The 27,756-nt window shown below is 38.4% G+C and overlaps 1 protein-coding gene across 1 annotated transcript in view; it reads left to right on the forward strand.

Moving 5' to 3' along the window:
- The window catches only part of MICU2 (mitochondrial calcium uptake 2), a 148,502-nt gene that overhangs the window by 78,693 nt on the left and 42,053 nt on the right, over positions 1-27,756 (forward strand). Inside the window, exon 2 of the mRNA XM_040583489.1 lies at positions 9,081-9,228. Within this exon, the coding sequence (XP_040439423.1) occupies positions 9,081-9,228 (148 nt within the window). The remainder of the gene's footprint in view (positions 1-9,080; positions 9,229-27,756) is intronic.

The raw sequence follows: 27,756 nt of genomic DNA on the forward strand, positions 1-27,756 counted from the left end.
TTTTAACTGCACTTTAATGTGCATTGATTGACTGAACACCAGTGAGAAGTAGGTACAACACATTGTTCACTTAAGCCCACTGACTCTAACTACAACAGCAGTGTGATGAGCTTTCCCAGAAAGCTGTACGAACATGTTTCGTGGGCACGTTGCATTTGAGATATTTATGTGGTCCCCCTGCCGCTGTGTGTGTTTAGTACTGCTGCGCCAGTGTGTTCGAGTGGTGTGTCAGCCTCAGTAGGGGAATGTGTAAGTAGGGCAGTGTGATAACTTGCAAGTTGAGGTGTAAATGTATGGTTTGTTAAATGAACTGATTCTCTGGCTTGTTAAAGCTTAGGCACTTTATCTGCCTTCATTATATTCTGTTAGGGGAAATGTGTTAGTTTCTGACTTCTATTTGTGTTTTAAAATGAGCTCTGCTATGGCTGATATTTCTAGAATTGAAACGTGAAATTAAAAAACCTTATAAACTGAGACTATTTTCTGTGTTATCCTTATATTTGTGTTAATTCTCCATTTGGTATGGATTCTAGTAACAGTGGAAGATCTGCTCTGCATGCACCATTTAAGTCTGAACTCAACAAAATATAAAGAGTGGGAAAGAAAAATTAAAACAAAAAATGTTAGGGTTTAGATGCAAATAAACTGTTCAGTTTCTGCTTCAGATGTAACAGTCACTAATTAGTACTAGCACAGCAGAATTGTCTGAGCAGCTCTTTGGAAGAAAGTGGAGTAGCACCTCTTAGTGCATAGAAAGGGCTTCATTTATTTTTGGAGTATTTATATTCAGCAGTGTTAAGAGTAGCCAGACATAAGGCTATGGCATTCTCATTCTCTGCCTGTCATTCTTTTAGCAGTCTGTTCTCAGTTTTAGAAGTAGGTCCTGAGAAGCTGTTTTAATCTTTTGTCCATTTCATATTTGGGAATTTCAGGGCTGTTAGAGCTTTTAGTAATGTATTTGTTTATTTAGTTTCACATGATAAGTAGTTGTTCAAATACTCAAAACTTATTTCCAAACAGAAATCAGTGCATTTCTTCTCTTCTTTCCTGGCTTTATGTCCAGGCTTGCTGTTTGATCTGCAAAGACAAAAAATACAATGTTGAAAAAAGTAAGGCAGATCAGTTAACTTCATAAGAACATTTTATTTCTGATCTCATGTCTTTAACTTGATGTTGGTTTCGGTAACTGCTGCATTTGGTTGAGACTCAAGTAATACATGGTTCACGTTCTGTATTGTGAAAGCAGAAACTACTTTTGTACATACTTATGCAAGCTTTCTTAAGTATTACAATCCTGAATTTTCTGTAAGTCACATATTTCTATCAAATGGATTTCTTGTCAAAATCTTTTTTCATCTGTCATTTATTGCGTCACACAAAACTTTCAAACCTTCAGCTCCACGCATTATCCTCTGCATTCAGCATGCATGCTGGGCATGTTAACATGTGCAGCAGGGTTTGAGGTTAAGTTACATTTTCTGTTATTTTGATCATTTCAAATTGGATTGAATTGAAATTGAGATACAATACTGATACAAGTTAACTGCAAAGTTTTCATCAGTGTTACAGAAATTTGATACAGATTTGCTAAATCCATCTGTAGATCTAGTGTGAATTAGTGGATCCAATCCTAAGGCTCCCAGAGAGCCTGCTGGCACCAACTGGATTTTAATTACATCTCACACATTGGTTTAGTTATCCTTATAGCAGGTAAAATGAGTGGTGCAAGTTAACTCTTCCAGGTCAGAGAAGGAAAAAAAAAAAAAAAAGCATTGATCCTCTTTTCAGAGGAGAGGGGAAAAATGTTTTATAGGTTTTTGGTTTTTATTCCCAAGGGAAAGTGGAAGAAGGCATATAGATGATGGAGGAAAGAAAGGCAATGAAAGGATATAAAGAGGCAAAATAAGTACATTATATGGAAAGGAGGAGAGTGAAGAAAGAAAAATTATGTTGGGAAAAATTAACTGGAAAATGTAGACTACTTTTTAAGCAGAAAAATTTAAGATGGAAAACATATAAAAGGTGCAGGCATATCAAAACACCAAATTCTTTGTAAAAGGAGAAAAAAATAAAATGAACCGAAGAGGAAGACATAATTTTACATTTAAGGGAGAGGTAAGTATATATGCTTATTTTAAGTAATTTCTGACTTATCATCAGCTGCAAATATTTACGTTTTTACAGAAATACCTTTTGAATGGAATTTGCTTAGCAGTGTTAGCAAAATCACATCACAGTGATCAGCGGTGTTACAAAAATCACACGTAAAGGTTATAAAAATTTTATTTATGTAATTCTTCATTTTTATTTAATGTATTTATTTTAATTTTAAAATATTTTTTTAAATAAAAGTTAAACAGTACAGTAAATATAAGGTTTTCACTTGGCTTAAGCTTGCTATGTTTCAGATCAAAAAAATCAAAGCCAAAAATTGAATACCATGAGTTCCTTACTAACATCGTAAATTAAGAGACTAATAAATAGATTCATTACAGCAATCTGAAAATTAATTGTAAGAAAGAATGTTGTTGCCCTTAGGCGTTTCTCAGTGCAGGAAGTCAAGAAGGAAACCATAGTCTTCAGTAATGCATAAAGACGCCAGTGGCTGGTCAGCCGCTGATCCATTGCCATGTTGACTGCAGAGGAAAACATTGCATCCTTCTAGAGCCCTTTTATGTCATTCAATTCTAATTTACCATCAACTATCATAGCTTTACCATGGGCATTCTCAAATTGGCATTGGAGGCTTGACATAAAACCACAAAGGCAAGTAAATTCCAAGTTAAAACTGAAACTTCATTCTTAGTTCACTCAGTTGTGCGGGGGGTGCTGGGGAGCATGTGGGAACACCCAGTGTTTGAAGCCCCGGCTGTACCCACACACAATAGAACAAGTTAAGGATGGAATTTCAGCCCAAGCCTTAACATTAATGCAGCATAGCTCTTTGTGGTTTGATTTCTTCTTATATGGCACTGTTAAAGACAGAAATAAGCCCTAGTCAATCTCAGCATCATTTTAAATTATGCTTACAAGAATCTTGTGCAAGCAATAGTAATAGATTCTTCTCACCGCTTAGCTCTCAGTAAATTTGGATTTTTATATCCTGCTTGCTTTGACTGTGCACTGTTGGAAACTGCTGATGTGTTAGGTTACAGATACCTTACTATCTGAAGTCCAGCCTTAAATACATAACTGTTTTCTACAGTATACCTGTCTTTGCTTGAAACTTATTTTGTGGAATAGAATTAAAGAGGAAAACTCTGCTTTTTGCCCCGTACGTCCATTTTTATGAGCAAAATGAGCTTTGACAGTGTTTTTAGAAACATCAGGAATATCAAATCTTCTTTATCTGAAGGACTTTTGGATGACTCAGGAAAAAGTACTTGGAAATTAGTCAGGACTTAATTGAAGTAGGAGGGATACTGAATTGCTGAGAGAGAGCTTGCTCCCTATGCATGCTTTAGATTGGTACTTCGAAAGATCGATCTCTATTTTAAGTGATTGAATCAGCCTTTTCTTCTAAACTTAATTTTTATTCAATCTTTGGTTAGCCATTTGGAATAGTGATTAGAATAGTTATTCGGTCATTTATCCCTTCTCAGAGCAAATGAGAGTTATACTTCTAATCTTTTTTCAAAAACCCATAGCTCTCTGCTTCTTCCTGTGCATTTCCATCCTGTGCCAACTGTCTTTGGTGGGTCCGACATCCCTGCTTGCCGAAGACATGGAGAGATACATATTGGTGAAGAGAACGACGGTGAAGGAAAGGGATACTGCTTTTAAAAAAGCATGTAAACTGCTGTTATAGACTTGTCTGTATTTTGCATTTGACATTCAGGATGCCCATGTCCCTTTTTCTGAGACAGTAGATTTGCTCAGGGTTAGGGACTGTCGTAAACCGTAGTTTCAGGAATAGCTTGATCACTGGCAATTGTAGTTCAGAAACAGCAGTTTGGTGTGAAGAAGTGATAAAGCAAAGAGTTTGGTAGTTATCCTCCAGAACACCTTCTGAAATTACTATTTTGATTTGGAGATATATTTGTAGGAAATGTTATGCTCATTTTGTTTATTTACGTTATGAGACTGGGTTTGTGCGATGAAATGGAAAAGAACTGAGGCAATATGAGGGTCATAGTTGGCAGTGTGGCTAACAAAAGTGTGATGACCAAAATATGGGAAAGATGTCACTCGAAGCTTCAATTAAGCCCTGGCAGTATGTTTAAGGAAGAAATTAAGAAGAGTAAGCGTAAGATCATCAGTACTGATCTTTAATGAGCAAAAATCCAACTATGTTCAATTTAATTAAAATTGCACAAGTAATTGTATTGAATATTTTTGTCAAATTATAAATTTTATGGCTTACACCTGAAGAGTCATCACTTTTTCAATGTCATTACAACTTGATTGCAAATTTCTAGTCTCTGATGCCAAACGTAGCAGGTTCAATTCCTTAATTGGTATTAAACCAATTTGAACAGTATTATTGTTGGTCTTGGAAACCATTGTGAGAAAGATGGCACTTAAAAGGCCTTACATCATCGTGATGTGCTATTCGAGTATGTGGCCACTGATGCTAACTGCCTTCACTCTGGACAGTGAAAATCTCCATCTTCCTTGCATACTTTCTGGTGTGGCTGAATCTTGTAACACCTCTGCCACCATCTCTTCTCCTCCAAGCTTCTACTCTCCAGCTATGTGTGCCCGTATTTTCATTCTCCCATGCAATAGAATTGCATGTTTGATATGAAGGGAGTTCAGCTTTTTTTTGTGGTGCTCTGTCCTTCCCTGCATCTTCTGTACTGTCTGTCCAGACAGCTAAAAAACCTCTGTAATTGCACTCCAGAACTGTCATTCTTACCACTTGTTATAGAGGGGAGCCTGGATTAACCACGTTTAATAGAAGTGCTGGTGGTGTAGCTGTATGAAGCTCCAGTGGAGAGCCCAAGTCAATCATCTTGATAACTTCCCCATAGGCACTGGCGGGTTGCTGTTAGGACTAACTGAAGCTTTCTCTTGCCCCGGTTGAAAAAGCCCAGTTCACTCAGCTTGCAGATGTTCTGTAGTAAAAAGGATATCAATAAAAGCTTTCAGATTATTGTTTTCTTAGCATTTGGGCAGAATGCATAGCCACTTGGGGAAATTTCAGCCTTATCCTCACTACTCAGTATCTTCGAAATATTTTTACCAGCTTTTTATTTTGTCTATACAGATTTCTCTCCTAGACCATCAATGAGGTCTGCCTTGTGCTCCTCTACCAATTAAGGTGCAAAATAATGAGATATGAGATAATTGCGAACATTCTGCTTTCCGAATAAAATGTAGGGGGAAAGCAGAAATAAAGGTACCTGTCATCATCAAGGTGGCAGGTCAGCTTTGTATGTACATATATATAAGCTGTTTTACTGCCATTGGAGTGCCATGAATTTTCAGTCTGAGGGCCACACATTGTTCAGAAGTAGTAAGCAGTTACACATGAGCAACTGAGCTCTGGCACAGCTCTAGCTGAGCTCATGCTGGTGTCCAGAGGGGTTAGAGTGCTTTTAGCAGACCCTGAGCTTCTCATACAGTGACAGGACATAGGGAATTTTGCAAAACCTTTGAAAACAAAGTAGAAGATGGCACAGCTGATGCATTTCATCCTATAAGGTTTGTTTATCTTATTTGTGCCAGTATTTGAATTTGACTTTCATCGGAAATATCACCCTTGTTCCTAAAGCTGTTATGCAAATCAGGGATGCAAGCTTCATGAAAAGAAAGGGGCTTGATTAATCTGTAGTCATGCATTATTGTAATTCTGGTGGGAATGCGTTGTCTTCCAAATACAGTGCACTCTTCAGAGTTAATATGTGAACTTGTACCTATCTATTTTGGTTAAAAGTGTGGATTGCTGAAATTCAGTGCTTTGGTGTCAGTAGCAAGTTTAGCTTTGGACAGAATTCAGACAAATACTGCAAGACTTCAGAAACTTGAAAATCCAGTTGGTTTGAAGATGTTGGAGGATTAGCTCTTCTTGTCTGAACTTTTTTGTTTTGTATTTGTGTAGAAAGATTGCATTTCATTCCGTAATTTTACTTAAAGGAAACCGTGAAGCCATTTTCCATAATTTTTTTAAAATTCGCCATCGGGCAAAAATTGCTCATGTTACTATGAGAAGGAGATATTTTAATAAGAATGCTGCTTGTTAATACACACCAGTTATGAAATATTTATTTGATGTCTGCAACATTTGTTGAATCTTGTTAACTAAGCAATTACAGTCAATTGTCTCCCAAAGTTTTAAAAAGAATAAAGCTAAAGTTCTCGTTACATTAGATTTGTTTTTAAACAGTGTTTTCCAGATTGTACAGGTCTGAATCCTAGAACAGCAGTACCGCTTGCGTTGTAGGCCATGGTGAAGCTCCATACTACATAAGAAGCTTAAAGTAGTGGTACTGATACAAAGTGGTCATATCTAAACCAAAGCAAACCGTGGCTTCAGACACTTAGAAGTAGTGCTCACTCACCTTGCATACCAGTACGTGACTGTTTTAATTCTAAATTCTGAGTATTCTGGGTTTTTTCTTGTTGTTTGTTCCCCTTCCCCCCCACCCCCACCTTCATTGAAACCTGAAGTCTGAGGGAAGCAAACACAACAAGGGGAAACTAAAATTGACTATAACAAGGTGCTTGTATCATTCAGTGAAGTATTTTAACAAGTACTGCATGCTAACACACAGGTGCACAGCGTTGGGATTAAATGGCAAGTTGCAGCCATCTATTTAGAACTATAATTAAGTATAATATAATATATGATGGTAATAATTGTATCTAGGCTATGGTTATAGGTTTGTTGGTTGTACCCCTTGTCTTGAGATCCCCAAACTGTACAAACATACAGTTCCCATATCCAGTTAGGGACCATGGTAGGCAGAGAAAAAGGAAACCTAACAACTCAAAGTTGAAATGCTCCATTCTCTTGTCTGGTATCTCTTTGTCCACTGAATTGTTTTTTTTACTTGTTTTTCAGTGGACTTGGTTATTGGCCGCAGCTTGAGGTCCACCCTCTTGTTCCCAGAGTGCTTCATTCCGAAGGGGTTGGTTGTTACTCTCAGACCACACTGAGTCCCATTTTGGAGTTGCCTGTGTCAATGTCGCTCCTCCATCTCTTTCCTCTACCTCATAAGCCTGACACTAAACCTAATGTGTTTTTTTTATTTTAACTTCAGAGCCCTGTCTGAGAGCTAGAAGCTGTCATCCCAAAACAACTTTTATGTTCATCGTATCAGCTAGCTCCCCTGCTGTCTTTGCCACTTTATACCAAAGTCCTGGCTTGTTGTCAGCTGGGTGGAGGAAATGTAACTGCTAGTGCTTGATTCTGCAATTGTTTGAACTCAGCAGAGGAGACTGAGTTAGCAGTCTCCATCCTGGAGGAATAGTAAGTTGGAACTGAAGTGAGAGAAATCTGATGGCAGCTCATAAGTGGTTCAGAGGGTCCCATTCTCTTCTTGCTTTCCCACTCCCTGGATGTGTGCACACAAACACACACACAGGCACCCCATTATCTGCTATATTATTTGCATGTTCCCAGTTTGTGTAACAACCTCCCATGCAGCTGGGTGCCTGTTACCTTGTGTGTGGCTATAGCCAGTGCTGACTTCAGAAAAAACAAGCGAGATGTTCCTGCTGGTCTCCCTCCTCCTGTGTTCACAGAATGTCTGCCTGTGTCGCACAGTTTGCCCCATGAATGCATCCACCACAGCAGACCCTGTGTTTTCACATCAACTGGTGAGACCCTCACTGCACCTGCAGCTGGTCTCAGTGTAACCAGGAGCTGGTTACACTGCCCTCTCTCAGGAGTAACCCAGTTTGCAAAATGCAGCATATACCAGCACTATAATGGACTGCTCAAGTGCCAAGCAATCCACAGGAACGATCAAGGAACTGGAAGTTGCATGAACACGTAGCGACTCTTCGCTGGAAGATGTGATGCAGCACCTCGGTAGGCCATGCCCTAGGCTGTACCCACTCATCTGCATCGCACACCCCAGTGATGCCACGGGCACTGACCTAACTGCACATCCATCTTTTCTGACTTGTTCCGAGTATGTTCAGGTTGGGATCTTGGTACTTAGCCTTGGATTTTCTTGCTTTTCCTTTGCTTTCTCATGTCTTTGAACAGCCCTAAAATTGAGTGTGATGCTGCTGGTGGTAAAATAGTTCCATGATTAATGTTCAAATACACACCACGTATTCTGAATTTTAGCGTGTCTCATTTTCCTATTGTCACTTACTTCTCTGAAACCCTAAAATGTAAACATCTGTTTCACTGTGTCAGTGTCCTCTCTTGCTGCTAGTAAGTGCTCTTACTACTTTTCAGAGTACTGTCAACTTGTATGGTTTTGATCATGAGTCTCAATATTTAAGGGGTGTGTGGAGGGAGTTGGAAGTGTTTTGTTTGCTCAGCTAGTTGAATCTTTATGTTCGGTGATAATGATCTTTGACTCTTTTGTTGTTGTTTTCATTGCTTTTCCCATTTTTCTAACTGCTCTGAAAGATAAGCCCATACTTAAACTAGAACATCCTTATTCTCCCATCTTATAAGCTGTTCCACACAACTTAATAATTCACTTCAGAAGTAGATCATTTGCACAGATGCAGAGAACATTTCAACCTTTGCTGAGCCAGTCACTAACCTGGCAAAATGCTATTTGCTGTTTGGTCGATTTAGCTTTTTGTTGAGTTAGCAAGCTGAGTTTGGCTCTGCAAAAAGTCCAACAAGTAGCAGAGCTGTCAAACGAGGAGGTGCAGGACCATATGGTCAAGACCAGGGGAGTGGGAAGCAAGGGCAGCCTTTGGTGACCAGCAGACCATTAATTTGGCTCAGCTGTGTCTCTCAGTGAAACCAAAAAATATTTTGAATGTAATTTAAGCATGTCATTCATTAAGACTATGCCATAAAGTCTTTAATACCTGGTAGTCTCTTGTTGTGGCTACTCACAAAATACTGAGGTTAATTAAGATCAAGTATAGGATTCTTACTAATTTCAGAGTTGGTCTACAAATGCAGCCATCTTTCTGCATGGATTTTTTTTCTGTTTCAGAAGGAAGATGTCATTTATGCAGAAAGGGATGAAAGACTGTCTCTTCGGAAGCATCGCTTCATGCATTTTGCTTCATTGGAATACGAAGGAGAATTCTACATGACACCGAGAGATTTCTTGTTCTCAGTAATGTTTGATCAAGTTGAACGTAAGTTGTTTTCTCATCATTGCATTTGTGAAGGCAAAGAAACTCGCCAGTCCCCTTAAAGATGTAACTTGCAAGTCACTGGGATAAGATCCTTTATCTGACATAAGTCAGCGTAAGTCAATTTATAAATGCTGTGCATATGGATTCTCATAGGCACCACCACACTTTACACCAGTGAAGGGAGACTGATGATTTAGAAATCTGGTGACTTGATGTTAACATTTTATCTCTGCATAATTTGCATGTCTGATCAGTATATACTTCCTCAATTACTTATATGCCACAGAAAATAGTAGGAGTGTAATGTAATAGTGCTCATACCATTCCTGGCCCCTTTATCTGTCTATCCACTTCACCGGTAAGTACTCTGTGACCTTTTTTCTTAGAAGAGGCAGCGATGGGAGTGACTTGAATGAGTGTAATGAAGCATTATGCTTGCTTCTGCATTTCTGCTTTCACATTTCCTCTGGTTTGTACAAAACCTAGTTAAGAACAGATCAAAATTGTGCGTATGTTTTTTAAAAAATACTTTCTAAAGTGTTCTTTTTGAGGAGAAGATAGGACCAATGCACAAATAAGGAGTGCATGGATTGTTGTCCTCCTTTCCTTCTGGTTTTCTGGCCTCGTTAACCCTGCCCCATTCCTTAAGCTTCTTTTATCTGTCTTTGTATCATCTTCTGTAATTTCCATGTTACAGAATTTTTTTTTCAAATTATATGTGTTTTTTCCTCAAAAAAATTGGCTTTTATAGCTTTCCCAATAATTGTTTGCTTTAGAAGGGTTAAGTTCTCCAAGTTTCAGAGAGGATTGTCTCTTAAAGAACAAATACTCTGTTAGTACTCTGCTGAGGGAAAGAGGAGGAAATTCCAACTTTAATCACTGCCGTCACTTAATTTGCTGCAGTCTGCACATATTGACCAGGGGAGCATGTTGTCTAGCAAAAGCCATTAATAGTGTGGGATGCTTTGCCCAGCTAGCAGCAAATGTCCGAGTGACTTGGGGGTATTGAGCAGGAAATACAGAAGGGAACTCAAGGTCCTGTGTAAAGGCTTGAGAGGCAGGGAGGAAGAAGGAGACCTGAATGCACTTTGATTCAAGCCTGTGGGGAACCTGGGGCAGAACAGTTTACTGAGCTGCAAGTGGTCAAAAAATAGGACACAAAAATCTGTAATAAAAGAAGCTTTCTTGTGTCTGCCAAAAATCTATAGGTGATAAGGATACATGGCTTCACTGCTGACACACAAGCTTCTAATATTATACAAAGCTGAATATATGTCCTTAGAAGGACTTTATGACCTTGAGAGTCATGGAGACTCTCAAAATATCTTTTATTATTATTATTATTTTCTGTAAATATATGGCTAAGGGAAAGGGTTCTAGCTCCTACAAAACTTAGGTCATTAAGTTAAAAACCTAGAAGGGATTTTCTTTTTAAGTTTTCCATCCTGAGCCACTAAAGACAGTGAATACTGAAATTTTCAGTTTGAAGGTGTAGGTTTCAGAGAGTTGTCTGTGAAAACAAGGTTAGAGAAGTAAGTGTTTTTCATTCTTAGCAGTTCATACATATTAATTGGTTACTCCAACTATAGTAGTACACGTGCAGATTTTTAATGAAGTGGTATTGCGGGGTAAGATTTATTTGTAATGCAGCCAAGTTAATTTCAGCTACTTTGCTAATATGAGTAGGAAACAGTGTTAAACAGAAAAAAAAAACGACAAGAAAAAACACGTGAACAAAAAAAATCTTTGCACTAATGCATATTTAGCATTTCAAATTGAGGTCAGGCTTACAACAATAGCATCATAGGCAATTCATATATTCAACTATTAACATTTTTCTAGTGCTCCTAAACATTTTTTTAACCATCATTGGGGTGGATTCTTTGGCCAGTAGCATGAACACAATGGTAAGCAATTCTCTTCAAGTCATATTGCTTAGGATTTTTTGTTTTCTTGTAACTGCAAACAGACATAGCATTGGTTAGCAGAAAAATATGGTGGTTTAAGTATTTTAAAGGTAGCAGTTTGTTCATTGTGTTCTGAAGAGTTTCATACAAGTAAAATGAACAGACCTATCCCAAGTGTTGGTCCAGGTATATTCAGAGTAGATCAAGATGGTGAACTTCATAGCAAAGCAGCAATTATTTTTGGAAATTTTCTGCTTATATCATAAAATTATTTCCCTTTTACCCTTAACAGTGGTTTTAGAAAGGAAAACAGGCATGCCACCACTAATTCTAGAAAGCCCTTCACTTAATGTCATACCAAGATGCAATTTTAGCATGTGATACTGTATACAAATGGTGACTCTTACATTGTTGAACTTAAAGCTGTGTATGTTTTGGTTATTCTCTACCTGTTTTTGATTAATCATTAATTTAAAAAAAAAACACAACACAAAACACTCAAGAAAAATTTGAAGCACCCTGGCAGTAACCATATATCTTCATAAATGTTTGCTTGGAGTTTGCCAGTTGGTTACTATATGTAATAATATGTAAAGCTTAGGGCTATTCTAAAGATTTGTTTCTGCTGTCTTTTTTACAGATAATAAGCAGGAACATATGACCAGCTTCACAAGCTATTTCACCATGTACAGCGACAAATATCGCTGAGTTTGATCACAATATTCTGTTGCTTTGTTCCTATTCAGAGATAAACACTCCCAAAGCGGAAAAAGGCAAGCAAAAAGAGGGGATGAGAAGCGGTTAGGGGTTTGGGAATAGGGATCCTTGTCCGACAGCCTTGCCGGTTTTTGCTCACTGGTGATTGTCGTTGGAGAATTACTTTGAAATCTCCTGGTAGTTTTTAAGCATAATTAAATTTCGAAGAAAGTAAATGTGGTGTTGTGTAAACCAGATGAGTTGTTGGTGCTACATCAAAAGTGCTGAGATTAGAAAATGCCAAAATATTTTAGCTATGTCCAGATTGTCAAGTGAATTCCTGCACACAGTTGGGTGGCATTTATTACTGAAGCAAAAATCTTAGGTGTGCCCTTTGACAAGGTTGCAAAACATGCAATAAATTATGATTTATTATAGAGCACTTTCCCAGATAAGAAAACAGATCAACTGAAGTGCAAGTATATCAACTGTCATTCAGTCCAAGTGATCTTGAACCCTGCATGATAGACCTTAGTTCACTAGTTCTGCTCATTTGTTCCCTGGTGCATGGGTTTCTCTATTACTCATTTTCTTTAAGGTAGGACAAAAGTTGTGAAATCTTGGCATTCCTGATGATTAAATCACACCCGCAAAGTTATTTACTGTCAGGGTGATAATGAAGAAAAATATTTACAGTCCTGTCATCTAAGGAGAATGAGCTGATAACAAATGCAGTTTCCTGACAGACTTGTTTTGTTCTGCATATTGACAAAGCAAAGAACTCTATAAAGGAAGAAAGGCACTGTCAAAAAAAAATTTGCTTGCTTTTAGATGCAGCGTTTCACACTGGATTACCTTTGTAAATATTTGCCTAATTCTATTACTGTTAGTTATTTTATGGAAGGGAGCAGTCACCTCTTTATAAACAGTGGCAAACAGTAAATGAGATGTGGTAGTGTAGCACAGCATTTGTGCCAGTATAAAACACCTACAACAGTGTTTTGTACCGGTTAACACAGTGCATGCTAAATGCAGCAGTGGAATTTTTGGATTCGTGGTTATATGCCATGTAATCTGGTGTTAAAACAATGTTACCACAGGGCTGTGTGGCAAACAATTGCAAAACCAGCCAAGTTTTCTCAGTAATCTGTGGGATGTGCGTGTAAACCATCATATCTGATGCAGTGATAGTTCAGTGAAAAAGTGTTTTGTTACTCTTCTTATCGTGATGTAGAAACTTCTCAATGTCTTGTAATACCTAATAAGAATAATATGAACTTGCTGTGTTGCATCAGAAATTCTAACCTTTTTAAGGTAACAGGTATAAGAAGGATAAAGCTCAGCTGATTTGCATTTGAATTTACAGTGCAGGATTGTTTTTAAAAAGACCCTTCCAGCTTCACGTAAAACTTGTGTTTTAAACAGTTGTGTATACTTAGACTCATATCCCAGGTTATACAGCCAATACTGTGTTAGAACTTATCCACGGAAATTTCATGTCTGGTGTGCTGCTGTTGTAGAACATGTAAGAAAATCCATATTAAATTTTGAAAAGGACTACAGATATAAGAAAATGAAGATTTTGCAGTATGTTAAATCTGGACTGTGTTTATGTTCATTTTTTCAGAGAAGATTATTCTATTTCAGAAGTACGTTCCTCTTGCAAGCCGAAGACAAGCATTCAAGTTAGCTTGTCTTATAAAAACAGATTTTCCTGTGTTCTATAGCACCAGGGTGCCAGAGGCAGTATTTCCACGGCAGAGTCCGATCTGTCAGTGAATATTACTGTGTTCTAAGTTTCCTGGGAGAAGTCGGTCGAGTTTGTTAAACTTTCTGTGAAGACATGGTTGGCGCAAGGTGGTGGTATGTTTGCAGGTAGGATGCAATGTATGGCTTCGTGTTGTTACAGTACCAGCATGGTCATGATGGTGAATGAACCCGAGGAAGGGTTAGGGCGCAAGGCTGCAACAGCTGGAAAACTGAGTTCTCCATTGCCCTTAGTGGAGATCAGTGTTGGTGCAGTTGGTGGTGTTCGGACAGCCAAGAGGGACCAGCCGGTAGCTGGGCATTTCAGAACGAGCTGGGTCCATATTTTTGTTTCTGGATCTTGAGTATTTGCCTCTAGTGGGAGTTCAGATGCCTATACTTCAGTGTCTTCATTTGTCATTTGGACCTGAATTTCATACGTGATAACTAATCAGACCAATATGAGCTGTGCATGAGTGTCAGATCTAAAACCTAGGATTCAGAGTCAAAGACTAGGATTTAAGCTTCTGTAAATTGTAAAGCTCCATATGGGAAGCGAGGACTGAAATGTTATATGGGGAGCCATTGGCACAACTGGGAACTGAATTCAGTCCTCCTGGATTTCTAATGTGTTTTCTATCTCTGCATTTAGTGTTTTTTAGGACTGATGTGGTGGTGTTGCTCAAATCCTCCAAACACAGTAGAGAGCTCTGCTGAAAGATGACCCCTTTCCCAGTGCTAGGTGGAAGGTAAAGTGAAGCAAAGACAAAGAAGCAACATGATGATTTAAGGTCATTGTATGAATCTCTTCTGAGTTTTAGAAAAATGAAACAAAATCAACCATTTCTAGCCAAACTTCTTAGTCATTATTGTTTACTCATTTCTTAAAGTAGGTTATGAATGAAGGAAAGTAATGTTCCTGTTGAAGGATCTGCACACATAAGCAAAGATAAGCAGATTGCTGAAAATAGCTGCTTCTATAATCAACCCATACTGTGAATTTTTCATCTTCAGCTATCCTTCATCACCCAAACAGCATTCAGAAATCCTACCACAATCCTAAGAAAATCTTTAAAGTAACATATTGTATACATGTGGCCTTTTCCTTTCCCTTAAGTGTCCAAATACAACACTAAAATTGGTGTTCTGGATAAAATATTAAATCATTTTGCATAAAATGTTGTACCTTAACCAATTGTTGGTAAATAGGTAATCTAAATAAGATAGATTGGCATGTGCCCTCTCTTGAATTTACCAGCTTTATTACTGCAGAGGAGAAGAATACAGCCAAGAACCAGCTGTTAGTAATTGAGTCAATCTTCCAACCTTGTCCGGTCCATCAGAGACTTTTTCTTTTTCTACTTTTCTCCTCAGCAATAGTGTGTTAATGCTTATAACTCAGTTACATAGGCTGTCTAATGCAACACCAATGATCTGCGTGGGATTAGTTTATCAAAAAATTAATTTGAAGGGAAATATTTCTGTATCTAGAAACAGTTGAAATACTGCAGAAATTCCTGTAATCTTGATAATGCGTATTTACATCTGGACGTAAGCTTTGTTGTGAAACCAAAGACTAATGCATTTTCATAGCAGTTGCATCAAGGCTCTGTGTAACAGAATCAGAGATGGGATTGTGGAGGGGCAATGGAGTCTTCCATCCCACAGCAATCAAATCTGGTTTGTTGACCAGGTTGCTTTTTTGGTGTATTAACCACTGGCCACTGCACTGACTTTGCTTGCTGTCATTTTTCAGAAAAACTTGTTAGGTTGAGAGTCCAAAAAATAGATGCAAGAGATGCTGCTGTTAGAGCAGAGGGGTTAGGTGAGGAGGGGTGGCTTCTGACACTGTAGCCCCTGCAAGCTGCAGCAGCGAGGAAGCACGCGTGGTCGGGTTGGGTAGCAGGAGGAGGCACAAGAGCGGTGGTGTTCAGAGGAAGAGGAATGATGGAGCAAAATCCCTTAGGAAGCAGCATGATTTAGCATATCATTGCACAGGGAGAAGGTGTCCTTTTTTTCCCCTCTGTTCCATTTCCAGGCCTGGAACCACATTACAAGACAGTGCTGGAGGTACCTGGAATACATACCTTGTAAGGTCAAATAGGATATATTTTTGACCCTTAAAATTATACTCACGGTATTAATTACATTTGTGGTTTTGTGGTTATGTCTGCATGAGACGACAGTAAAATTGCAATAAGCTCATGGCTTTGTTGTGTTTAATTCTTATTTTTCCCTTTGTGGCATTGCTGACTAGCTGGAGAATGACACTGAATCAAAGTTCCTGTCTTGATTGACTGCAGTGCTTACAGATTAGGTAAAAACTTTGGCAAGATGTTACGTTTTGAAAATACATTTCTAGCTATTCAGTTTTCTGAAAAACAATTGTTAGTGAGAACATATATTGCAAGTCCTCAATGAATGAAAGCAATTTTTTTAAATGCAGCACAGAAATAATGCCAATAATGAAACTGGTCAGGCTTCAGCAGAGTAGTGAGCAAGAGGCAAGTGGTCCTAATACACATCTTGAAGGATTTAGTTACTTAAAGTGTGAAAGTTATTGGTTATTTAATGGCATCTGAATGGAAAACAGATTCCTTGAAATGAATGAAAATATATTGTGGGCATACAGAATACTTGTAGTACAAGTAATGGAAAGATCTGGTTATTAATAACAGGAGTCTGCTTGTTGTATAAACATTGGCTGCCTGAATTTCAGAAGTCTTGCAACAGTTTCTGCTTTAGTCAAGTATTCCAGTTTTGTGACATGCTGCTGTGATATTTAAAATACTTAACAGAGAAGTCACATCTTTTTATACATACAAACAAATTTCAAGAACTCATACAATCATTCTTCATCTCTGAATATTTTTCCTATTTGTAAAGACTCTTTATTTTTGTAGAACACTACACACAGTTTCAACTACATTTACAACATACTGTCAGCATACCACAGAAAATTATCTCTGGGATTTTTCCTTGCATGTTTCTAAATGCTTTTTGACAGATTACTTCAGTATTTATTTATTTTTTTAATAAATTCAGTGGAACTTAATGCATTCTGAAACATCCTGCTTAACTGACAATTAAGACTTAACAGATGTAGTGTGAAAATCAGACTCACTGAATTATTTTCACTCTTAAGTGTATTTTAATTTCTTGCAACATACATCCTTAACATAGACAGGTATTGATTTGTACCTAAGAAGTACAATCTTTTTTTAAAATGCCTTGGGTTGCATTCAGATATTTAAAACTGATGGGGATCTGGTGGACCCGTGGTGGATGATAGCAGGTGCCAGGAGTGCAGGTCAGGCTCCTGCCAAAATCTAGCAGGCATTCTAACCTCACATTTTCAGTTGTTTGTAACTCTTTCAGTGCTGATGGTTCTGTGCTTTTCTTTGCCAGCACTGCATTTTTATTGTATTAGATTTATCCTTTTTTGAGTAATCCTGATACAGTCTGATTTCTTTTTTTTTCCTCTGGACATTCTCATAAGAGTTATGTTACATGATGGGGGTTTTTTTTAAATTATCTAAGGTAGAAGCATTGCGTATCAATCACTTTCCTTCTAGGCAGTAGCAGCAGGCAAGGTGTGCAGCCTGCTTTGGTAGATGAGAGGAGCTGTCCTTACTTGCCAAACGGCTGGGGTCTCCAGGGAGACCTTTGAGAAGTTCCACTGCTCCCTGTGTGGAAAACACTGGCATCGATTTCCTAAGGGGGAAACTACTCCGGTTATGTTCTCTTTTTTTACTCCCCAGCCCTGCACCTGCAGTGGGTTATAGCACAGATTGCGCTCAGTAGCCTTTCTCATCTGCTGTGAAACAAAAGCAAATACAAAGCTCAAAGACTTTTTTCCATGTGTAAAACACACAGGTTTCTCTTGTTAGAGCCACCTGCTTACATGGCAGTGCCCTCTCTTGGGTTTACCAGCTTGATTACTGCAGAGGAGAAGAATACAGCCAAGAACCAATTCTTAGTAATTGAATCAATCTTCCAGCCTTGTCCAGTCCATCAGAGAGGTCTGGTCCTCGCACCAGCATCCATAATGGTGGCAAGGACCTGGTCATTCTGCTGCCTACATCTTTAGTTAAATATCTTTCCTCTCAGACCTGGAAATGGCTTGTTCACCTGAAAGCGTAAGGATTTTTCAGCAATAGCTAACTAAAGATACCACATTTTTCAACAAATCCTGCCTTGGTTCTTCCCAGATGAAAGGTAGGTAGCACCACTATGAGGTCCAAACACATCCTAATTGGCAGTTCTTGGCTTTTCTGCTTAGCTTATCAGTATATGGAAAATGCCAGTATCCTGGGACGTTGTTCACCAAGAGCTGTGATTCTTCTTGGCTTAATTAAAAAATGGGCTCCTTGTATGGAATTTGAATATAAAATATGGCCGAGCCAGCTGCCATTTGACTTTGTTCAGACTACTTCAGTTTTTTTTCAGAAGAGCTGATGTTTGAAGTCTTCAGAATGATACAGCTCATTTTTCAGGTGCTAGCCTTTTTTTCAAGCCTTGAATGCATGTCCTTTGTGCTCCTACCTCTGATACAACTGGGACAGTGAGTCTTGCTGCTGCATTGGTGTTGGTAAGCACTTAGTAGGTCATGTATCCCACTAGAGAAGCTGCCAGTTCCAGAAAACAGATGACTTTTGTCTTTTTTTGTTGCTTTCCAAATGTGTTTTGGTTTTGGTTTTCCTGGGAGAGTGAGATGTGTTTGTTCTTAACAGTGGACTGGATCCAAACAGTTGTGAGCCTGACAGAGCAGATTCTTATAATAGAGAATACTAAAAGTAGTCATTTTGTCTCATGTGCATGGTTGTCTGCTTTTCCATTGGGACTGTATTTATTTTTTGTGCCTGACAACTTCTGAACAGTCACCCACACCCTGACGTAGCAGTTATTTCTTCTCCATGGACTTCTTGGTGATAGAGAATGTGAGAGCTCCACTACCACTTTCTTGGGAGAAAATGAAATCTAATGTTAAAAAATTTCATCTGCTTCTCAGGCTTTGTTCGAACTGGCAAAAGAGAGCAACTATTTAGCAGAAAAGAGCAATGTTGTTTGTGGTGTGTATGATGGTAAAGACAGTCACTGCTGCTGAAAAAGTGAGAGAGGCTTTTAAATCAGTATAGTCAATTATTTAAGAGTACAGTGGGCAACATAAATTACTTTACCCTTTCACTAAAAGAAAGCGTCTGTTGTTTGCTTTTCATTCGTGCCGACTTCGAGAATTGTAAAAAGCCTTCTTAAAATTTGATTCACATTTCAATTCAATTTCTTTCCTCTGCAGCTAAAATAAATGCTAATTTCAGGAGGACAGTCCCTATTTTTTATGTCCAGTAAAGAGGAAAAAGGCTATCTGCTTAGTTGTACCATTGTAAGAACACTTGTATTTATTATCACAGCTCACCTAAGTTAATGTGTAATATCTTGTAAAGTATTTTTTAAGGGTTTGTATCCTCTATTAGGTTGTACTTAATGGCTTAGCCCTTGTTTTTAGCATTTAATGGCTAAGTGTGTCAATTTATCATATATAGTCTAAAAGTCAGCACCTATTTTAGCAGTTTAAACACTTTAAAATATTTACATTTTTCATACTCAATTTAAAACCATTTGTTACCGCTGCCTATATTGGAAAATGGTGACACAGCATCTGCTCTTGTTGCTTGAAAACTCTTCCGATACCCATCCTGAAATTTTACACTGTCTTTTTAAAGCCACTCACTGTTGTGCCAACATTTCCCATTACCTAAAATAGTTTTTTAAAAATTTTGAATCTTAACTCTGTGATGCGTTATAGATAATTAAATTGTCACTGAGCACTGGTCTTGTTAGGCAAAGCAACCCCAAGTTTATTTTTATCTCCTCTGGCTCTGAGGCCATCCATTCCACTGCTTCCTATAGGTAGGTTAATTCCATGCTTTTCTGAATTTGATTTTTTTTTGTAAAGCTAGCTTCGTTCCCTAGCTAACAGCACAATCCACTAGCAATCACTACAGCCTTAGGGATGGAACAAGGATTGAAGTCAGGAACTTCTTAAATTAATACTGTTGCTGAAACATCTAAATCGTCAAATTGCAGCTTCAGTCAAGGAGGAAAAGGGTAAAAAACAATGCTCACTAGAGCAAAACACTTAGACTCATTTAGCCTGTGCTTCACTTTACAATCACTAATTGCAGAACAGCTTCCAGTGCCATGGGTGTTTTGGTCTTCATTTGTATCTCCATGTGTCTGCCAGGCTGAAGGTAGTACCGTAGAGCAAATTCTTTTCTGCATTCTTAGGTGAAGAAATTTTTAACATAATCATGGAATTGTAATTAAGACAGAAAAAAGAGAGATCTGGTGAAGAACGTTCTTTTAGAAGGTTATGTACAGTCAAGGGCTTGATGACCTCAGGTAATACAACTTTGCACAGGAACAGGAGAAATTGTTCATTTATTCAGTCTGAGATTGCTCTTAGAGGAGCAATTAGCTTTATTAGAGAAGCTGAGTATGGCAGAAAGGAGACAATGAAAGGATAATTAGAGGCAGTGGACACAAAAGCCCAGTATACTGAAGACTGCTACAAGTTAAATGAGATATTAGTGAGAATTTTGATGTAAAGTGTATTTGTGGATTTAGGTTTGCCTCCTCTATTACCTTCACTGAATAAATATTTCTGTTCTGTTTTGACAGACCTAATACAATGTTCCCTCTGGTGCTTAATAGCATCAGAATTCTTTAGAAAATCTGAATATAAAATTAAAGCCAGGGTAAAGCCAAATATCTTTCTGAGGTTTGTTTCATCAGATGATTTGAATTGAGGGGAGAAGGGTTTTTCGCTGAGGAAATATTGGCAATTCTAGAAAAGAATAATTGATCCTCTTTGTCTAGAGTTCTTTTTTTTTTTTTTCCTGCCAGATTTTTTTCTTTAGCGTGTGAGGAATTTGAAGTCACAGGGTCAAGAGATGGTTTATCTTTGCTTCTCTTATTCAGTCTACAAAGTTCACCCCTTAGAACATAGGAAGTTTTCTAGTTGGTTCATGAGACTTCATTTTCTACTAGCAGGGAAGGCTGATGGACATCATGTCAGTAATTTATTATTAAACTTACTACTAGCAGCATTAAATTTTTTCTAAGTTGCAAATTAACCAAACCATTTTGGCCACTACAATAAGGCACAATTAACATCTGGTTTTAAGCTCTTCTATGATTTTTCATTACTTTAGTTCTTTCCATTCTTTAGGGGAGTTCTCAGACTTTTCATGATCCTGGTCCTCTTCCCATTATTACCTTACCTTCTGAGTAAAGGCAATGTTTCAAATTAGTTTTATGTAACGATCTTTTTTCTGGTATTCTGAGAAACTAGCCAAAACTAGATCTCTCCGTTAATATTTTTGTGTGGCAAAAATAGAATAAACTTTTCTTAGCATAAAATACAGGAGCATTGTGTTATCACTTGCATACCCTTGGAGCCCCTGCTGTAGGAAAACTTCCCAAACATCTGTTAATTGCTATGTGACAGATGTTAAAGATGTACAAACAAGTCAGACTCAGCAGGGGCTGTTGCTGGTTTGCTCAGAGCTTCTGTATGTGCTAATAACAGAATGAGCTAATCTTAGAAACAGAAAGAAACTCCTGGCTAATTTAAAGTTAAAAGCAAGAATGACATGGACCATCAACTGAAGGAAAGCAAGTCAGCCACTGAAAGGAACTCCAATTAAACATGAGAACGAAGACAGAAAGAAAAGCTAGAGACTGCAATAATGCCTGAACCTACAGAAATAATGAAGTAGGGCTGTGCGGGATCAGTAAATGCCCAGAGCAGTGGACAGAGTCTTCTGCAGGAAGATTTCCAAACATGGTCATTAGAATGTCCTTATGGTGGCACTTGGGGGGAAAAGTAATATCGTCGTGGGGGTTATCTGCACTAAAACAGTCTTCCTAAAATGTTTGAGTAAGGTTGCACATCAGAGCCTGATAAAGGGGAACGGCTCCTTCTGGAAATTCTGACTTGACAGGATCAGCTTAATTCAGCTCTGAATAGCACTTCCCTTTATCACTAGTCATCTTTGTAATCTCCAGGAATCTAAACCAGCTGAAGTTAAGTGCTACAGTACTGCACCTACGCCAAAAGTCTCTTCCCCTAAAATAACATTATTGTTCTTTTTTTCCCTTATGCTGATTCACTAGTCACTAATGGGAATTACTTGCAATTATTATGATTCTGCTGAAAAAGAAAGTGATGCATTAGGTTCTGCTGGAATAGATATCTGATAATTCAGTTCATGCTTTTAATTAAACTAATTGCAAAATGGATGTGTTTCTTTGGTGAGTGTTTATTCACCCTTTTCTTTCAATGGATGATGTCAGGAGAGTTTGGGAGGATGAGGACCAGATGGTTAATAGCACCAATTGCAAAAATACAAGTATCTTGAGTAAAACCACAGAATATTAGCAAGTGGATCCAAAACAACTTCTGTACTTTCTTTTGTTAAGATTTGTTAAATATTTTGGAAGTTCCACTTACCCACATTCAACACAGGTGGTAGTTAATTTACTGAAGCATTTCCACATTTCTAGTAAAGAGGGTGTTTTCATCCCTTTTTTTCCTCTTACACAAATGTCTTTGTTGTTTCTTCAAGAAAAGTCTGCTGCAAAGCAGAGGTGGATAGGAGCTAGAGCTGCAACTAGCCCAGGTCACCCCATACAGTAACTGAACACCATCTAGTGGGTGTTCACTTAATCCTTTCATTCCTAAGCAGAATTTGTAAATTAACTGTTCTGTAAACTCAGTAATAATGCCCTCAGACGTCTAGTCACTGTAAATTGCACGTTCCTGAATGGGGCTTATGTTCTGGAAGATAAGCGTAATAAGGTTCTGAATTTTTTTTTGGCGTTTACCGTGCTCTGGACAGCAAGACAAAATGTCCCAGCCTTTAAGCTTAAACACAGAGCTCTCATTAACGAAACTGCCAACACATAATTGTTTCCTTTCAATAAAATGCCCAAGTTCACTGTTAAGTCCAGTACCTGGTGCTCTCATGTCTTAACAAATAAGGCAAAAGTGTTGTCTCTCCCTTCATTAGGTCGTCAGTGAGAATTGGAACCAGGATACAGTCTTCAGCTGCATGAGAACTTTGATGCCTTTGGTATAAGCAAGGGGGGAAAATCCTAAAACTCTGAATTAAACCTATCAGCTATTGCTTGTATTTTGTGTTAGTGTAGGTTACAAACGCACCTAAACTCGTATTTTCCTTTTGTGAAGTTGTTCAGGTGACTGTATTAAATTAGGGACATCATAGCCCTTCTAAAAAAAATGTCTGCAGGCATATTCAAAACCCAACTGGGCATGGTCTTGGGCAACCTGCCTTGGCTGACCCTGCTTTGAGCTTTCTCCAGTTGTCACCATGAGAAGATAAGGACATTCCAACTACCATGATGAGCTCCAGAGCTTCCAACTTCAGCTATTCTGTAAATAAGGCGATTTCCCTTTACCACAGGGGAGCTCCACTTCGTGGGTCTTCCCACAAGCTTCTCTGAAACCCCCAAGATCATCTTTTGCAACCACCAAAAAGGTGCTGTTTGTGCTATATTCCTATTGTTACCACTGGGAAGGAAATAAAACCAGTAAGATGTTGGAAGATACGGGTTGAGTCTGTGGAGGATGTAGGGCAGCCCTAAAGGAGTCATATCCTAGACATCTGATGGAAGGACAAGGCATTAGGAGACTGGAACGACAAGGCATTAGGAGACTGGAACAGGAGCAGTAATTACCACCATCATTAGAATAGTGCAGCAATAGAAATCAGGCATCCTGCTGATGAGATTTCCAGATTTCACAATAGCAGTGCAGAGAGACATCAGCCATCTCACTCTTTTGTTATTTTTTCTTCTTCCAAAGGTTTGACTAGGGGTTGCTGGGATGTGATGAACGAAAGTTTCCCGAACTGATATTTCTAGTAAAATTCCATTGTACTTTTCCAGTCAGCTCTCACCTCTTCAAACATTTTTTGCAGTATTTCTAAGAACTTTTATTATTTAAATGTTGATGTAGTGGAAGTAAATTAATCTTTAAAAGAAAAATACTGTTTTAACAAAAAAGAAAGCATTAATGATGGTGTAAATAATTTTGATATGTGATAGGGTGAAACAGGAAAAAAGTGAGCTACTATATAAACTGGATCTAAATAGCTTTTTATATTTACAGGACTCTTGAGTACCCACTCAATTTATGTGAAATGTCAGTGCTCCCAGTTACTTTACCCACTGCAGTAATTTAAATTGGCTTGATGCACTAATATGTCAGCTATTTACTGCTTGGATACAAGTGCTATAAATGCCCTACATCTGAGCAGAATTATGGTAACAGCACTGCATTTTTCATACTGATACCATGAATAACTTCAATTTTTTCACTATTTCCAGCTTTACTTTTTAAATTATAATATGAAGTTATTAGATTTTATTTTTTCCTGTTCCACTAGGAATAAGCAATATCAGCAGTACCCTGATTTTTGTACTTGGATGAGTAAGTTTAAGAAAAAAGTAAACTATTTCATAAACAAAGCAGTTGAATTAATGTCACTGCTGTCTTTTGAGATGCAATCACAGAATCGTTTAGATCGGAAAAGACCTTTAAGATTATCAGATCCAACCATTAACCGAGCACTGCCAAGTCCACCACTAAACCATGTCACTAAGCACCACATCTACGTGTCTTTAAATACCTCCAGGGATGGTGACTCAGCAGCTTCCCTGGGCAGCCTGTTCCAATGCTTGACAACCCTTTCAGTGAAGAAATTTCTCCTAATATCCAATCTAAACCTCCCCTAGCACAACTTGAGGCCATTTCCCAAACTACAGTTCAGTATTATACTATCTATCAAATGTGTGAACATGTATTTGCGTGCACGTAAACTGATGAGATAATGCATGAGCAGAAATCTGTGGGAGCAATAGGACAAAGCAGGTGACCCACATGATCGTTTCTGGCCTCGTTATCGGTAATGCTTGCATGTTGGAGTGTTTGTTACATATCAAAATACAATAAATAAACCATATGGTTTATTTCTTCCGATTTCAACTGTTATACTTCATATAATTTGACACAGTTTGATGTCGGTTTGATGCAGTTCCTGCTTAGAAGATAAATTGCATCAAAGCAAGAAGGTGAAAAAGATAGTCCTCTCTGGCACATGTCCTCTTTTCCTTATTCCAGGGTTAGTAAGGTAGCTTTGCGCTAGTGATAAATCCCCACACAAAGAGTGAGTTCTTCACTTGGAACCTCAGTTATGTTTGCCATCAAATGAATCCAATCTGTAATAATTAACAGTCTTTAATATTTCTGTGCTTAAGTCTTTAACTGTATTATATTTTTTTTTGCCTTTTGTAAGATGCCTGTGAAAAGTAACAATTTGTCATAGGGATGATCTTCAGATATGTGGAAGAATACAATTATAAAGGAAGTCACTGAGTGAGATGACAGGGGTAGTTGCTACAGTGGTGGTGGTGGCTTTATATTGAGCACATAAGGTTAAATCAAGTGAGGTAAGAATCAATTTCTGATGCTGCTAAGGTGTTGACTTTTTCTTCATTTTGATTGTGGGATGATTAACTGCACACATTTTCGTTCTGAATCCAAAATAATCTGTTTACAATGAAGATGCAATTTGCTCAAGTTCTGTATGCAGTTAGATCTTTAAGTGTGTCATTTCATTTTTGTTGATCTTATCCTACTTTATTTGTTCTTCTAGTTTTTGGTATACTTATCACCTCTAGCCATAAAGTAGATTACAGAGCCCTTAGGCCAGGGATGACTTATAACACTGTGTAGTAGGGGAGCAGAATTAAACCTCTAATGTTACAAGGCTATCATAATAGTTTGTCTTCATCTGTTGTTAGTACCTTACCCTAGCATATGCTCCAACACTACAGCTTTTAAAAAACTAGTCTTTGTTAGAGATGGGAGATGACAACATAAAGCAAGCAATGCTACAGAAATCCTCTCCTTTTCATTTCACGGCAGGGTCAAAGTTTATTAATTAAATCTTCTTGAAGGCTTAGTCTGGCTTATGCTGTTCTCTTTGCTAGATGAGACTGACTACCATCTCAAGCCTAATACTAGGAATTTTTCTGGAGTTGAGGCTCTGCCTGCCTGCTCTTTGTGGAAGGTTCATGGTTTTGTGCAGATTCAGGAAACGCCATCCATCCCAATAGACAAAACTACGTAATGTTCTCTGCAGGTTGACAGGAATCATTCTCTACCCTTCTGGTCTCAGAAACATGTATTATGGGTACAGCTCCTTCCAGGTAATCTTAATTGTCCTTTATAATACTTCATTGCTCCAGTTATGCAGCCACTGTGCCTCTTGAACTGCAGTACGCTTTGCCCTTGTATCTGATTAAGTTCTCAATAAAACACAGAATACATGCCCTTAGCACTTCTAACATCAGACTGATACACAGGAGGTTGGAAAAAAACAGATTACAGATGTAACGCAAATTATAAAAAACTACAAATACAAAAAGCAGTTGTGATGTGAGTTACCAGGTTGCATGCAGAAGGATTCATTTATTCAGTTTAGACATACGAAATCTGAATGTCAGGTCAGAGTGAGTGATTGTAGCATGTCTTTAAAGTTAGCAGAAGGAAACAGGTGAGTCCAAGGCCTGTATTAGACACCTATCTCAACCTGGAGTAAATTGCTCTTTTCCTGTGTCTGTTTCTCTCCCTTGACTGTAAAGGGAGCCTGGGGTCATTAGTCAGGGTGAGGGCTATAGACAGAGAATAGTATCTTTTATTAGACTATCTGCTGTAAATTAGAAAAATTAGGCAAGCTTTTGGGCTTATGAGCTCCTCTTCAGATCTGAAATAGGAGCAGCAGATTTCAAAGTTAATTATAAACCCTTTTCTACGTATGTGCTTACACCATCATAGTTACAGCAAAGCACCGTAGAGATCACTCAGATTTAGGCATATAATTTTTAGACATCTAAACTAAGCCAGAGGAACCAAGCATGAGGTGGTTATTTGGGAGTCTGAGGACTTGCATTTCACACGAGACATTTTTCCTCTGGATACTCCCTCCAGTCCTGAGCTCAGAACCAACCCAGAGGGCTGGCAGCCTCTTCTGCTGGGGAGATGCTCATCCATGACTGTGCTTTCTGCTTGGCCTCTTGCTGCTTATGTGTTACTTGTATGTGAACTCTTAGCTTGTGTCACATGCTCCTTTTGCAGCCAAGGGCTGCCGTAACACGCCTGTTAGACTTTTCTGTTGTTCAGGAATAACTTTCTGTATGCTATATATCATTGCAGTGCAAGTCTTGTGCTAAGCTTGGAAGTTTGAACCTATTCTCAGTTTTTCCTATCTGCAGTTTGGATATGTTACTAGAGCAGATCTGGGAGCAAGTAATTTTCCTTGGATAATACCCAAGGAAAAGTTGTTCTGCTGCTCTCCCTGCCTTCCCCACAGACTCCTGCTGCAGTCCCAGTGAGAACTGAGCTGCTTGTGTGCTCTGTAGTGAGCACCCTGTCTGCTTTTGCCCTGGTGCCTTCAGTTATTTCGGAACTCCTGGCGCTGCTGGTGACTCAGTACCACAGTCTTTTTAACAAGTTTTGAAAACTGGCTTATCTTAATTTTTCAGTCTGTTTCAGTTTCCTAAAAGACTGTGTCATCCTTTGATGTTTTCTCCCTGCATCAGCATCCCACCCTTTTAACCCAGGGCTGCCTTACTCACAGAGAAACCTTCCGGTATTGACTGGCTCTGACGCAACTGCTCTTCTGAAATGGAGATTTGCCAGCGCTGGCCTTGGCCCAGCACTGTATATTTCTTGTTTCCTCAAAGGAACAATTGCTCTAAATAAAGAAGGACAGATGCAAAGCTTGTTTTGTAAAGCATATCAGAAGCTCCTATTACTGCAAATTGCCCTTTCCACTGGGCATACTTGGATTTCAATTCAGGTGGTTCAATTCACTAATTCATGTGATTGAAATGACTTTTATCAATTATCTTTCAATGGAGCGGTGCACTAAATCAGGAAAAGCTTTCTAGCTGAAGTGGATTCTTAATTCATTTAAATGGCATGCTCGTTTATTATTCAGATACGGTTTGCTAGGAGCTATCATAGCAATCTGACCACCTGTTTTGTCATGCTTTCAAAATAACCTTAATTTTTTTTGCTATCCTTGAT

The sequence above is a fragment of the Falco naumanni genome, chromosome 2 (genome assembly GCF_017639655.2).
Source record: "Falco naumanni isolate bFalNau1 chromosome 2, bFalNau1.pat, whole genome shotgun sequence".
Classification (NCBI taxonomy): Eukaryota; Metazoa; Chordata; class Aves; order Falconiformes; family Falconidae; genus Falco; species Falco naumanni.